The sequence below is a fragment of the Eschrichtius robustus genome, chromosome 4 (assembly GCF_028021215.1).
Source record: "Eschrichtius robustus isolate mEscRob2 chromosome 4, mEscRob2.pri, whole genome shotgun sequence".
NCBI lineage: Eukaryota > Metazoa > Chordata > Mammalia > Artiodactyla > Eschrichtiidae > Eschrichtius > Eschrichtius robustus.
Genome location: NC_090827.1, coordinates 68,902,851 through 68,916,113, shown reverse-complemented (window position 1 = coordinate 68,916,113; position 13,263 = coordinate 68,902,851). Strand labels below are relative to the sequence as shown.

Sequence of the window (13,263 nt, the reverse complement as noted above, 5' to 3'; positions counted from 1 at the left end):
ACCCACACCCACTGCATTGGAAGGCAAAGTCTTAACCACTGGACTGCCAGGGAAGTCCCAACAGGTTCTATTTTGATTGCACAATATAACCCTCCTAATTTTCTTCCTTTAATGGTTAGCTTTCTTTTTTCACCTCATCTTTAAATTTCCAAGGGAAATATGATTCATTTTAAATTTCCAAGGGAGATATCATTCACTTTCATTTGTCTAAAAATGTGTCATTTTAGTTATAAGTTTTGTTCTATATTTACAACACAAACTTTGAGAGTTATTACTTTATTGATACTTTGCCTTTCAAGAAAATGCAATCTTTAGAATGAAATCCAAGAGGAGCATGAATATGGCATGTTCTAATTTTGCATCCAAGGTACATTTATTGTACAAGAGCATTTAGGTCATTTGATCTGCTTGAATCGTGGCAATGTTGAAAAGGTCATTTTCATGTCATCTAGTTTAGTGCTTCCCAAACTATGTAGGGTAAAGTATAATTTTGGAAAAATTTCTATTTTGTTGTGAACTAATACATTTGTAAAATACAATGAAAATAAATTGCTAAAAAAAAAAAATACTGATACACCAAATAAATCCTAATTTTAAAAAGATTATTTGATTGAACAAGCACAAAATTACTCTTTCAAATTGTTATGACAGGTACCAATGCTCATTCCCAGCTACTAGATTATATAATGTACATAATGGAGATTTCAACCAATTATTGATATTACTGGGACAAAGAACACATCTGCTTATAGGGGATAATACTGGCACACGAAAGGGTTGCCATCTCAGTTGGACAATGAAGAATGAACATGAATTAGACATAAGACTGTGACAGAACACTGCAGGCAGAGGAATCAAATTTGATCAAAACTGAAAGAAATGCCAATTACAAGACTCTTTGGGACTAATGAGTATTATAGAATATTGAAACATGGAGTAATAAAGAAAAGGTAGGAGATAATCCCAAATATGTGAATCGGCTTACCTAAGAGTCAGAATAGAGTTAAAGAATGAAGAGTTTGGGACAAGTTTGTGTTTTCAAGACTCCTACCTACAAAAGAAGGGCCTTCCAGGAAACTCAAATTTCTTATTCTCCATTGCTTGTCATCGCCATGCTAGACTAGATTTCCCTCCAAGTCACTGTACCTAAAGTGGTCTCATTAAATTCAACAATGAACGCTGCAGCATTCAATTCAAGGGATACTTATAGTATTTCTCTGTTTCTTAGCTGCTTTTGACTCTACTGATCTCTCACTTCTTACTCAAATATTTTTTCTTAAGCTTCTGTAATATAACATGTGCCATATTTCTTCTAACACTCTGGGGCCTTCTCCTTAGTTTCCTTTTTCATCTCTTCTTTATTTGAAATCTTTACATTTTAGAATTCCTCAGGTTTCTATAGTTGATTCTTTTCCCTTCCCATCCATCTTATTGTTCTCTCTTAATTTTATCTTCTCTACTCCAATGGCTGCAGAGGCCACCTGTATTTTTTAAAATTTTTATTCGAGTATAGTTATTAGAGAAATGCAGACCACCTATATGTTTTTGTTTTTGTTTTTTATTTATTTATTTATTTTTGGCAGTGTTGGGTCTTCGTTTCTGTGCGAGGGCTTTCTCTAGTTGCGGCGAGCGGGGGCCACTCTTCATCGCGGTGCGCGGGCCTCTCACGGTCGCGGCCTCTCTTGTTGCGGAGCACAGGCTCCAGACGCGCAGGCTCAGTAGTTGTGGCTCACGGGCCCAGTTGCTCCGCGGCATGTGGGATCTTCCCAGACCAGGGCTCGAACCCGTGTCCCCTGCACTAGCAGGCAGATTCTCAACCACTGCGCCACCAGGGAAGCCCCACCTATATGTTTTTAATTCCCAAGTCAACATAGTTCATTATGACCACCTTCCTGAGTTCTAGATCTTCACAATCAAAAGCCTACTGGTTATCTCACAAAGATCTCCAACTTAAAATGAACAAAACTGAGTGTTTGTGTCCTCTCTGCTTCTCTACTTGTCTGAAAAATAATAGGAAAGAAAACTAATAACAAACATAAGAATCCACAAAAAAAATTCAGCAAAGTATAGCATCCTCAGGATCTACAGTTGCTCAAACAGCAATTTAACATCATAGTTACATCCTTCGTGTCCCTCATTCTTGACAACCAAACAACATGTCCTGTTATTTCTATCTCCTAAGTGTCTGTCATATCCTCCTACTTCTCTTCATCTTATTCACTGTCTGGGCCACACATAAACACCGTTTCTCCAGGGAGATTTTTCTGTTCCACAGACCAGGTTATCTTCCTTTGTTTACCACCCCAAATTACCTCGTTTTTCCTCTCACAATGTAGATATCTTTGCACCTAAAATTACTTCTACACTATTTGTCTTCCACAGGAGAGAATAAAATCTATGAAGATAGGAATTGTATCTGTTTATGTTAATGCGTTATCTCAAACAGGTAATAAAACATTGAACACATCTCTCAACAAATATCTTTTGAACTAATAAATACTTGATTGTGATACTATAAAATGTCAAAATAGAGAATGGGAGAATGACTGAATCTGATAAGTTTCGACTATTTTCTTTCTAGAGGCATCCTCCAAAACTTATCTATGTTGACCTTCTAAATGGAGTATCATTGCATCTTATATATTAGGAGATAGAAATGACATCTTCTTAGCTTAACTGTAAACAAAAACGGTTTTCTTAGATGGTGATACAATTGGAAAGTAGAAAAATATAGACATAATTTAGTTGATTATATGTAATACTATATATTAGTTTTGTAAATGCCACTCATGAATAGGTATCTAGAGTATATTTATTTTTTTCTCTACTATTAAATTGACATGCAACGTTTGTATATCCATTGGTATCTTTCATGGTATAACATAGTATAAGTAACCAATGCATATTATTTGGAGTATGAGAGTTGGTTATAGAATTCTAGAAACTGATGTTACAAAGATGGGTCCCTGTAACTATGCTTTCTAATTCTAATGCTTCCTAATCATTTCAGAAAGGGATAATAGTAACTATCATTTAAAAATGCCTAAATTTTTATAGTCATAATAGAAAAGTATCAATTCAGTTATTTTCCCACTTTAATGGAATAATAATATTTTAAAATATATTGCCACTATCTAAAATACAATGTTCATTAGCAGAAAAATAACCATGTGGCAGACAAGGTGCTACATTTTGCATACAAATATAAAATCCTTAGATACTCCTGGAAGATAGATATTTACCCTACTTTGATTTGTGATTTACCCTACTTGGAAAACCAAGACTCAGAGTAGTTAAGTAATATGTTAAGGTGGTAAGCAATTAATGATTTGCAAAGCTCAAATGCAGACACAAATATGTCTGACTTCAGAACATAAACAATTTTACCACATTGTCTCTCATCACATTATATATTTGGACTATATATTGTGACCAAATATATATAATAGGTCCACCTTTTCTGAGAGAAATATAAATCAGAGCAGATAATATTAAACACTGATTTTTTTGAAATTAGAACCACATGCTGTATTATGGAATTCTCAAGTATATATAAAAGAGAGGTTGACATTGGGGATCCTCTGGGTTCATAGAAAATGATTATATTAATTACCTCTTTTGGGAGGAACTATTTATTTTAATTTCTTAATTTTTAATGATGTAAAAATTTGAGCACATTTTGTCTTTATTATTAAAAGGAATTTAAAATATTTTTAATTTCTAGGTTTGAATATGAACTAATGCTATTTTATATTTATATATATAAAATAGAATGCTTAAGATCCTTCCTACCTCTGTCCTGAAACACATTGTATTGGAAGTCAGATGCCCCAATCATGAAATTAAACAGAACATGAGAATTTTGACTAATGGAGGTCATTAATCTTTCACATTATAGTGTATAATAGTTAAGAGCAAGGCAGAGAATGTGTATTAGCCAGGTTCAAAGCTTGGTTCTAACACACACTAAGTTCTTCTTTTCAAGTCTCTGTGCCACCTTTTCTTCATCTACACAGGGGAAGAATAATAATATCTAAATCCTTTTATAGAAAAAGATAATAAGGGGCAGAGGTATTGGACCATATCCAAGGAAAAAGAAAAAGCAGGCCAGACTTATATTAAAATTGTAGTCTATGTAAATCCAAAGGTCATAAACTTTCAATTATATCATGCTGCATCATAAGAAATAGGATGAAGGGGATGGGGGTGGAGAGAAGAAAGGGGACTGGTATGGGAAGAAGAGAGTAACAAAATAGAGGAGGAAAAGAGGAATAAAAAACAGAAGAGAAGGAGAAAGAAGAGGAGTAATGGAAGAGAAAGAAGATATTGTTACTTGCTTATACATGAAATTCTGAAAACTGCCATTAGGCCATTTTAAGGCAGGTGCTATTCTCTTTTTACAGATGAGCAAATTAAGGCATAAATATGCTAAATCGCATGCGCAAGGTGAAATATTAAAAGTGGCAAACTCAGACATTAAGAATTCTCAAATTTTCTAACTGAAGTATTGAAAGTACAGTTTTTATGTCTTACTACCCTATTATTCTCTCTACAGTTTTCTGGTGAACATTGGTATTTTTATCATTAAAAGGATAGGAGAATTATTGAGTACTTTATTTTATTCATAAGAAGCCTTTAAAAAACTTTTGAGAATTTTTACTTAGAGTATATAGGTGATAGAGGGCTCTTGAGGTCAAGTTCCTTGAAGAAAAGATTAAAGAAAAAAGAATGTGATGATATTGGAAATGTTTATCAACCCTAGCATTTTAGAGTTCTTTCCTTGCTCTTGAATCATCCACTTGTCACTAGATAAGCTTCTGACATTTTAAAAAATAGAAGTGAGGGGCTTCCCTGGTGGCGCAGTGCTTGGGAGTCTGCCTGCCAATGCAGGGGACACTGGTTCGAGCCCTGGTCTGGGAAGATCCCACATGCCGCGAAGCAACTAGGCTCGTGAGCCACAACTACTGAGCCTGTGCATCTGGAGCTTGTGCTCCGCAACAAGAGAGGTCGCGACAGTGAAAGGCCCGCGCACCGCGATGAAGAGTGGCCCCTGCTTGCCGCAACTGGAGAAAGCCCTCGCACAGAAACGAAGACCCAACACAGCCATAAATAAATAAATTAATTAAAAAAAAAAAAAAAAATAGAAGTGAGACAGGAATAGTTAGCAACTGGAAATTATTCCATTTTACACTGTTAAATTTTTAAAATGTATTTTTCATATACATTTTTGATGTTCCAAAAAATAATTAAGGTGATATTTAACAATATTTAAAAAAAAATCTGCTCTCCATTTTCATCATTCTTTATAGTTATATTATTTTAATTATTCATGAGAAATAACTACGTCAGTTAAATATTCCCATCTGCATTTCCTTCTTTATGAAGAGCTTGTTTAGCCTTTGTAATCAGAACATGACTATTTGTTAGTAAATTATACACAGTACAAAGTTGAATTCTATACATTTTTGTTGGGAGCAAGCCAAGAGGAATTTGGGCATTCAGTGGAATGATTTAATTAAATGTCCTTTTATGTGAATATATTTACATTTATTTGATTTATAATTAGATTTAGAAAATAGTAAAAAGTACTTTCAAATATCATACTCCTCCATCCAGAAACTGTCGCTGCTAAACATGAGTGCATTGTCAAATCCATATATCCCTTGAACAGGCATCGATTTATTCAGTAAATATTGGTTAAACACTTTCTTTGGGCCAAGCACTGTTTTAAATGTTGGAGATACAGGAGTGAAAATACCCAAAGCCCAGATTTTGTGAAACTGGCATAATAGGGGTAGGCCAAATAATAACCAAAATTTAAAAAAGGAAAATAAGCAGTATGTTAAATAGTGGTAAGTGTTAGTAAAGAAGTAGAACAGGGAAGAGTAATAGAGGATACTGGCAGATTTTGCAATTTTACACAGGTAGTCAGGAAGGGCCCCAAGGAAAAAGTGACAGGTAAGTAAAGACCTAAAGGAAGACACTGACTAGTTCTGAGTAGGGAATGATATTATCTGACATGATTTTAACAGGCTAGTTCTGGTTGCTATGTAGAGAATATATTGAATGCGCTAAGGACAGAGCAGAGGAAAGATTTAGGAGTGCGGGCATTAGAGGTGGTGAAAATTTGTCAGTTTGGATATATTTGAAAGTATCACCATGAAGATGGATTGTATGTGGGCTTTGAGATTAAGAGATGAGTCATGATGCCTCTAAGTGTTTGGTTTGAGCTATTTGAAAGATGTAGTTGCTACTTGTTGATTTGGAAAACTCTGTAGAAAATTTTTTTGGGAAGACAAAGTGCTCAGTTTTAGATACACTGTTTGAAATGCCTAGTAAACATCCAAATAGATGGATAGATAGATGGATGAATACATAGATACATAGATAAATACACAGATAGATACATACATAGATAAATGGATTTGTATTTCAGGGGAAAAGAATAAGCTGTAGTTTTATGTTTATGAGGCATGAATATGCAGATGATATTTAAAGCTATAGGATTCCATAAAGTAAATGATTAAAGATGTGGAAAAGTCCTGATGACTGAGTTGGTGACAGTCCACACCTAATAAGTCAAATAATGAAGAAGCAGCAAGAGAAAAGGGAGAAGCCAATGATGTGGGTTTTTTAAAAATGTGTGTGTTATTCTGGAACTCAAATAGCAAACATGTTTTCAGGAGAAGGATGTGCTTAGCAGTGGCAAATATTGCCCATATACTGAGTAAGTGAAGCATGAGAACTGACCTTTGGATTTAGCAAGGTATTTATCACTGCCTCACTGGTGACCTCAGCAAGTTCATATTCTGAGAAGTGATAGAGGCAAATGCCTGAATACAGTGGGTTCAGTATAGAATGAGAAGAGGAAAATGTGTACAGACAACATGAACACAATGAAAGTAAGGAGAGAAATGGGATAGAAGCTGGAGAAGATAATGAAGGCAATAGAAGGATTTGTGGTTCTTTGGGGTGTGTGTGTGTGTGTGTGTGTGTGTGTGTGTGTGTGTTTGTAAGTAAAAGAACATGATTCAATATGTTCTCTTTAATCCAAGGAATTCATTTAATGTTTTTGTCTTATGAATATCTTGAGTAAATACTTTGTCCATTCTGAAGTTAAAGTTATAATATCTAGATGCAAGCAAAATTTATGAGATCAGCATATATTACTAAAATACATACATCCTACTCATACTTGAAAATTCATATCTAACATAAGCATTATACCAGATCATGTCAATAGGTAATTGTCAAGAAGTCAAATTTACAGACTGTGCCAGTATCACAAGTTTCATCACTTATTTTTTCTTGGATTTGTATGCAAATTAAATTTCTCTTTCCAAGTGATTATTGAATTAAAAAAATTATTTTCCCTATTACGTTCAAGACACTATGCTAAATGTGTTACATATCTTACTCTTCACTTTAGGCTTACAAAATAGATTTTATTAACCTATGTTCTAAATAAGAGTCCTGGGGATCAGCAATTCAGTGACTTTCCCGAGCCTTTGATAAATATGACTGATGTAGCAGGGATTCAGTCCAGGTATACTTAGTTCCAAAATATATGACCTTGAACTTTGACTACTTTATAACATTATAGTTACTGAAAGACAGGGACTAAGTTATAAGCAACACTTCTTTTGTATACTGGGTAGAACCAAGTCTAATGAGAGGCAATTAACATGACCTTACTCTTAATATAGTTGTTAATTTGTCCAAGAAAAAAAACAATATATTGGACAACAAACAAAATTTTTCTCATGTTTACAATCATTAAGCAAAAAAAAAGTAAACTGATCCAGATTTTTTTTTCTTTTAAATGTCTTGCCATTATTATGAGACAATTTACCAAATTACAAAGCTAAAACAAGACAAAACAAAATTTGTGCCGCTGACAAGTCAGAGATTTGGATGCAGTAAGTTGCACATCAGATGGTGTTGATTGTGCAATAAAGGCTGTGAGGAATCCAAAATTAATCCTCTAGCTAGCCTACTGAGTTTCCCTAAAGGTTTGCCACTGGAGATGCAATTACCAGGACTCTTAAAGTTCAAGTGTAACCAAATCCTTACCTCGAAAGAATGATGGCTTTCTGCATGCTTAAATTTTGTGCAGTTTAATTAATATCTAAAAATGTAAAGCTCCGTGTCTTAGCTTCAAATAAAAACTCAAAAACAGAAATTTTAAATGTACTAGGAAAATAATTAGGAGCCCAACATTTTCTCATTACTTTAAAGTAGATTTTGTGTTAACGTTTAGACACATATCAGAAAAGACACAACCAGCCTCATTTTAGAATTTTGGTCTTTGGAAATCCTTGACGAGTATAACATCTATTCCATTTATTGTTTTATTCCCCTTCATTTCATTGTATTTTCCTTGTAAGTTTTAAATTTTCAGTAGTGAGAAACTGCAAACATCAACAACCTCTGGATGATAATTTTATTTTTAAAATTCTATGGATGTAGAAAAAAAACTTATGGTTACCAGGGGATGGGGGGGAGGGATAAATTGGGAGATTGGGATTGACATATACACACTACTATTTATAAAATAGGTAACTAATAAGAACCTGCCTTGTAGCACAGGGAACTCTATTCAGTACTCTGTAATGGCCTATATGGGAAAAGAATCTAAATAAAAAAGAGTGGATATATGTATATGTATAACTGATTCACATTGCTGTACACCTGAAACTAACACAACATTGTAAATCAACTATACTTCAATTAAACAAAATTGTCTTATTCCTGTATGATATAAAAAATACATTTTACTGAGATACTTAAAATAAATGGTAACTTGCCTGAAGTTTGTAATTTAAAAGTCTATTATACATAATTCATATTTATCATTTATACATGGCCCCAGTGGTACTATAGAAAAGAATATGATTTAGAGTTGCAAAGAAATGGTTTTGAATTTCATATAGTCCACATATGACCTGCATGAACTTGTAAAAGGTCTGTATTTTTCATTTCCATATGTAAATAAATGTTAATATTACACGAGTAATAGGCTGGTCATAGTGTTATAATTACTAAATAGGAAAGTATATATTATCTTCTTGGCAATTAGAAGCAAGTAAACAATTTCTTCTCTTTTCCTTTTATCTAGAAACACAGCTAGAGCATAGATAAATGGAATCAGTGATTGAATTTTAATTTTAGAATAACAGAAAAAAAACTTATTCAACCTGTCTGTAAAGCAAAATAAAGATATGTTTTATTAAAAATGTCAATCTTTCTCATAATAAATTGAAATACTAATGTTTTTTCAAACTTTAGAAAAACTGAAAATGACTAGAATATTGTACATACACATGTATATCTACAATACACACATATATTTGTTTTTTTAATTTTCTAACCTAGGAAGTATTTATCTTATCTTTCCTTAGTGAAACATTGATATGTGATATGAATATAGAGGAATAGCATATTAAGCAAGACATTCTTTTTAAGAACTTAAACACTGTAGTTTTGTTTTTGTTTTTGTTTTTGTTTTTTGTTTTTTGTTTTTAACACTGTAGTTTTGAAATGAGTTAACTTTTCATAAAAAGTGAAATGGTTATATTTCAAGACAGTTAAATCGATTATAAATAATTTTCAAATGACTAGATTTTATCACATATGCTAAATATTACTTTTAATAACTTTGGGGCCTTTTGCTTGCTGTTTTCTACAAACACTATTAAGACTCTATGAAAATTTGAATATGCAAGGAAGTACATGAAGAGAAAGACATTTTGTCATGTAGGCTGAGAAGGTGAGCACTAAAATTTTACCTCCTGCCAATGGCCAATGTTAGGAGGAAAACCAAAACCTAATAATTATTAGGTACCATTTAAATTGAGTATGAAAATTCAGTGAATATTTTCTACTGAAACAAAGTATATAAAGTATACTTTAAAGTATATTATAAAGTATCCATCCCACTCATCTTAAAATTAATATTAAAATCCAGAGATACATTTTGGTATTGTCTTATCAGCATTAAGCAAGTGATCAATAATCTTTGGGGCAAAAAAGAGAAGTTTAAATAAATAAATAAAACTCACCTTGTCCACAATACATATCTGCTTTCTGGTTTGAGCATCAAGTATTTCAATCTCAAAGTGAGTAGTTTTTGAATGTTTAACTGCTGGAGTTGATCTTAGAGGGCCTGCTGAGAGTATAAATTGCGACAAAGAGTGAAAATTTCTCAGGTCATTCTTCAGTATGGACCGTGTAGCTCCTGGGGAAATTAATTCTCTCCTGCGTTCTGAAGCAAGGAACTTGTGCCTTTTGAACATTGTGTGAACTACCAGGAGAATCTGTCTTGTCAACAGGAGACACTTGCAAGTGTGTTCCCTTCAAACAAGTTAAATACTGCTGGTGAAACCTGGAAAGGTCAAGTGGCATGCAATTCCAAGAGTTCAGTTTTATTTAGCAGGCTTGAAAACAATGACTGATCTCTTTCTATATATAACACACTATTGTGAATTGCTGCAATGTAGATTACTTGACCAGCATTCAAATTATTTCTAGCTTTCTCCTTTTATCTCTGCTTCTTAATATGGCCAGTAGTATCTGAAATTCCAAAGTAAGAAAAGAATAGACAAGAGTTTTATCTCTGAATTCTGGATACACTAATCTTTAAACACATATATTATTATTCACACATTCACATGTAGATGTATTTAAAATTAGCATACTGCTTATAGTTAGATTTTAAAATACCTAGTACATTATTACATAACAACATTTTTTGGTAAATGCTGCCTAGGATAAAGATTTGTGCCATGTTTTGAATACACACATATACATCTGATAGAAAACAGACAAGTTCTTCATTCCATACAGGGAGTAGAAAAATGGCAAATCATCTATGAGATTGGAATATATAGAGAGGAACTTTATAATTTAAGGAAAAGGAAGTAAACCTTATTTTAACATTTTTATGCCCATTACATCATAAGGAAATCATTAAGTTTGTATATAAAATCAGTACTGAACATCACATTTATCACAAAACTAGGTTATGGCAAATTCAAATAATTCAGAATGAACACTGAAAAGTGATAAACAAACTGGAAAGAAGGGTTTGTGAAAGATTCCAGGTACTCTGAGACCTGTAAATCTGGTGAAGGAACAACTGACAAAAATCCAAACTATAGTGTCACCGATTCAAAGGAATATTACAGGAAAGTATTCTGGGATGTTATTTTCAATGAAAACATGAAAAAGAAAATGGCTACAATAGTAGAGGGGGAAATCTAAACATCTACATGAAACTAATCTTAACTTTTATAATTAAATAAAATAATGTAGTTTTAAAAATTTGGACTGCACATTATGTGCTGGAGATTCACTTACACATTGTTCAGTTATCATTTTCATACTCTAGACCACCAGCACACTAATATTTATTATTAAAAATAGAAGACAGGGATGTATGTGTATATATATTTGTGCACACACACACACACACACATTGTCAATTTTATCACCCCAGTTGTTCAGGACTTTAAACTTGGGATTACCCTTAACATTTCCCTTCCTCCCACACCTCAGATCTAATCCATCAGAAATCCAGAACACAATCCTATCACCATCTCCATAGCTAACTTCAAAGCATCAATCTCACCTGTATTGCTTTTCCAAACTGGCCTCCCTTTGTCAGTATTGTCAATTTATAGTCTCTTTTTAAGGCAGCAGCTAGTGATCAATCCTTATATTAAAACAGGTAATGCAGTTATCTGCTTAACACACTGCTTGGGGATTCCTATTTTATGTAATGAAAAAGCCAAATTCCTCTGAAAAGGTCTACAAGGCTCTGCATCATCAGCATTTTTTTATATCTCTGATCTCATCCTCTTATCTATCCACAGTGCTCAGAACAGTGTCTGGCACACAGCAGGTGCCTAATACATATGTATTAAACAAATAATCAACTAATAAATAATCGATCAATAAATGTATCTTAACGGTGTAGGCAGAATGATGTAAATTAATTGTATGCTGAGGTAAACTACTAGCACATTATAGCAAGGTAACATAACTGTGCAACCCATATAATGTAATCTTCAGAGATAGTTTCTATTTAAAAAAAAAGGAATAGTTGAAGGACACAGGTGCCAAACTGCAAGAGCTCCCATTGCCAACACTGGAATAATTCAAGTAAGAACATAAATACTGATGATAATATATTCTAACTCAAAGAACAGTGTAAATATCTGAGTCCATACTGTTATAAATAAGTGATTGAATAAATAATAGATAAATAAATTGGGACAAGGGGTGAAATTTTCATACACAAGAATTGCAAATTATAAAAATCTCCCCTTGAATGTGGGTTTCACTTAAGTAACACAATGAATGGAAGTGGAAAATAGAAGCTTGATGGTGGAAAAACCTGGCAGGCAAATAGCATTTTAACCTAGAGGCCAAGTCTAATATCACCATGAAGAGTCATGCTGATATCATGTACCAACTGATATCATGAGATGAGGGCACTTCACCTCTGGGGTATTCTTCCAAAAGTTCATTACCTCAGTCTAACCATGAGAAAATATCAGACAAACACAAATTGAGGGACGTTCTACAAAAATACCTAATATTCTCTCAAACTGTCAAGAATATAAAAAATGAGGAAAAATTGAGATACTATGGCAGATCAAAAGAGACTATGTAAAGACATGAATAAAAATGCAATGTGGTATCCTGATTGTTTTCTGGAAGAGAAAATAAATGAATAGAAAATCCAGTAAAATAAGAATAACATCTGAAGTTTAATTAATAGTATTATACCAATATTAATTTCTGAGTTTTGACCAAGGTTATGCAAGATGTTAAGATAGGGGAAACTGAGTAAAAACTACACAAAAAACTTTCTTTTCAATGTTTTTGTAAAATTATTCTAAAGTAAAAGGTATGAAGTAAACATATACCGACACATGCAAAAAAAAAAAAAAAAAAAAAAAAGGAATGGAGAAAGAAAAAATGGGTGCAAAATGGCATTATTTAAAAGGAGAAAATTGTAGATTTTTGTCTGTGCTGGTCACCTAAGTTAAAAATTTTGGAAGAGAATAAAAAACATTTCAGATATTATGCTATTCATTGTTTCATTTTGTATTTTGAAGTAGCTTTAAAAATAAAATGTTTTATATATGCTAAGGTGTTCTTTTAAGATTATTGCTAAATACATCATAATGAAATTAATACCATGAATTACTATTTGTTTAATACTAGACCTGGCATACCACTTTAAACTAGATTGCA

General features: G+C 32.9%; 1 protein-coding gene across 1 annotated transcript in view; it reads right to left on the bottom strand.

The window, feature by feature from the left end:
- The window catches only part of TECRL (trans-2,3-enoyl-CoA reductase like), a 106,722-nt gene extending 96,427 nt beyond the window's left edge, over nucleotides 1–10,295 (bottom strand). The window contains exon 1 of the mRNA XM_068542192.1: nucleotides 10,062–10,295. Within this exon, the coding sequence (XP_068398293.1) occupies nucleotides 10,062–10,295 (234 nt within the window). The remainder of the gene's footprint in view (nucleotides 1–10,061) is intronic.
- Between the last annotated feature and the right edge of the window lie 2,968 nt (nucleotides 10,296–13,263).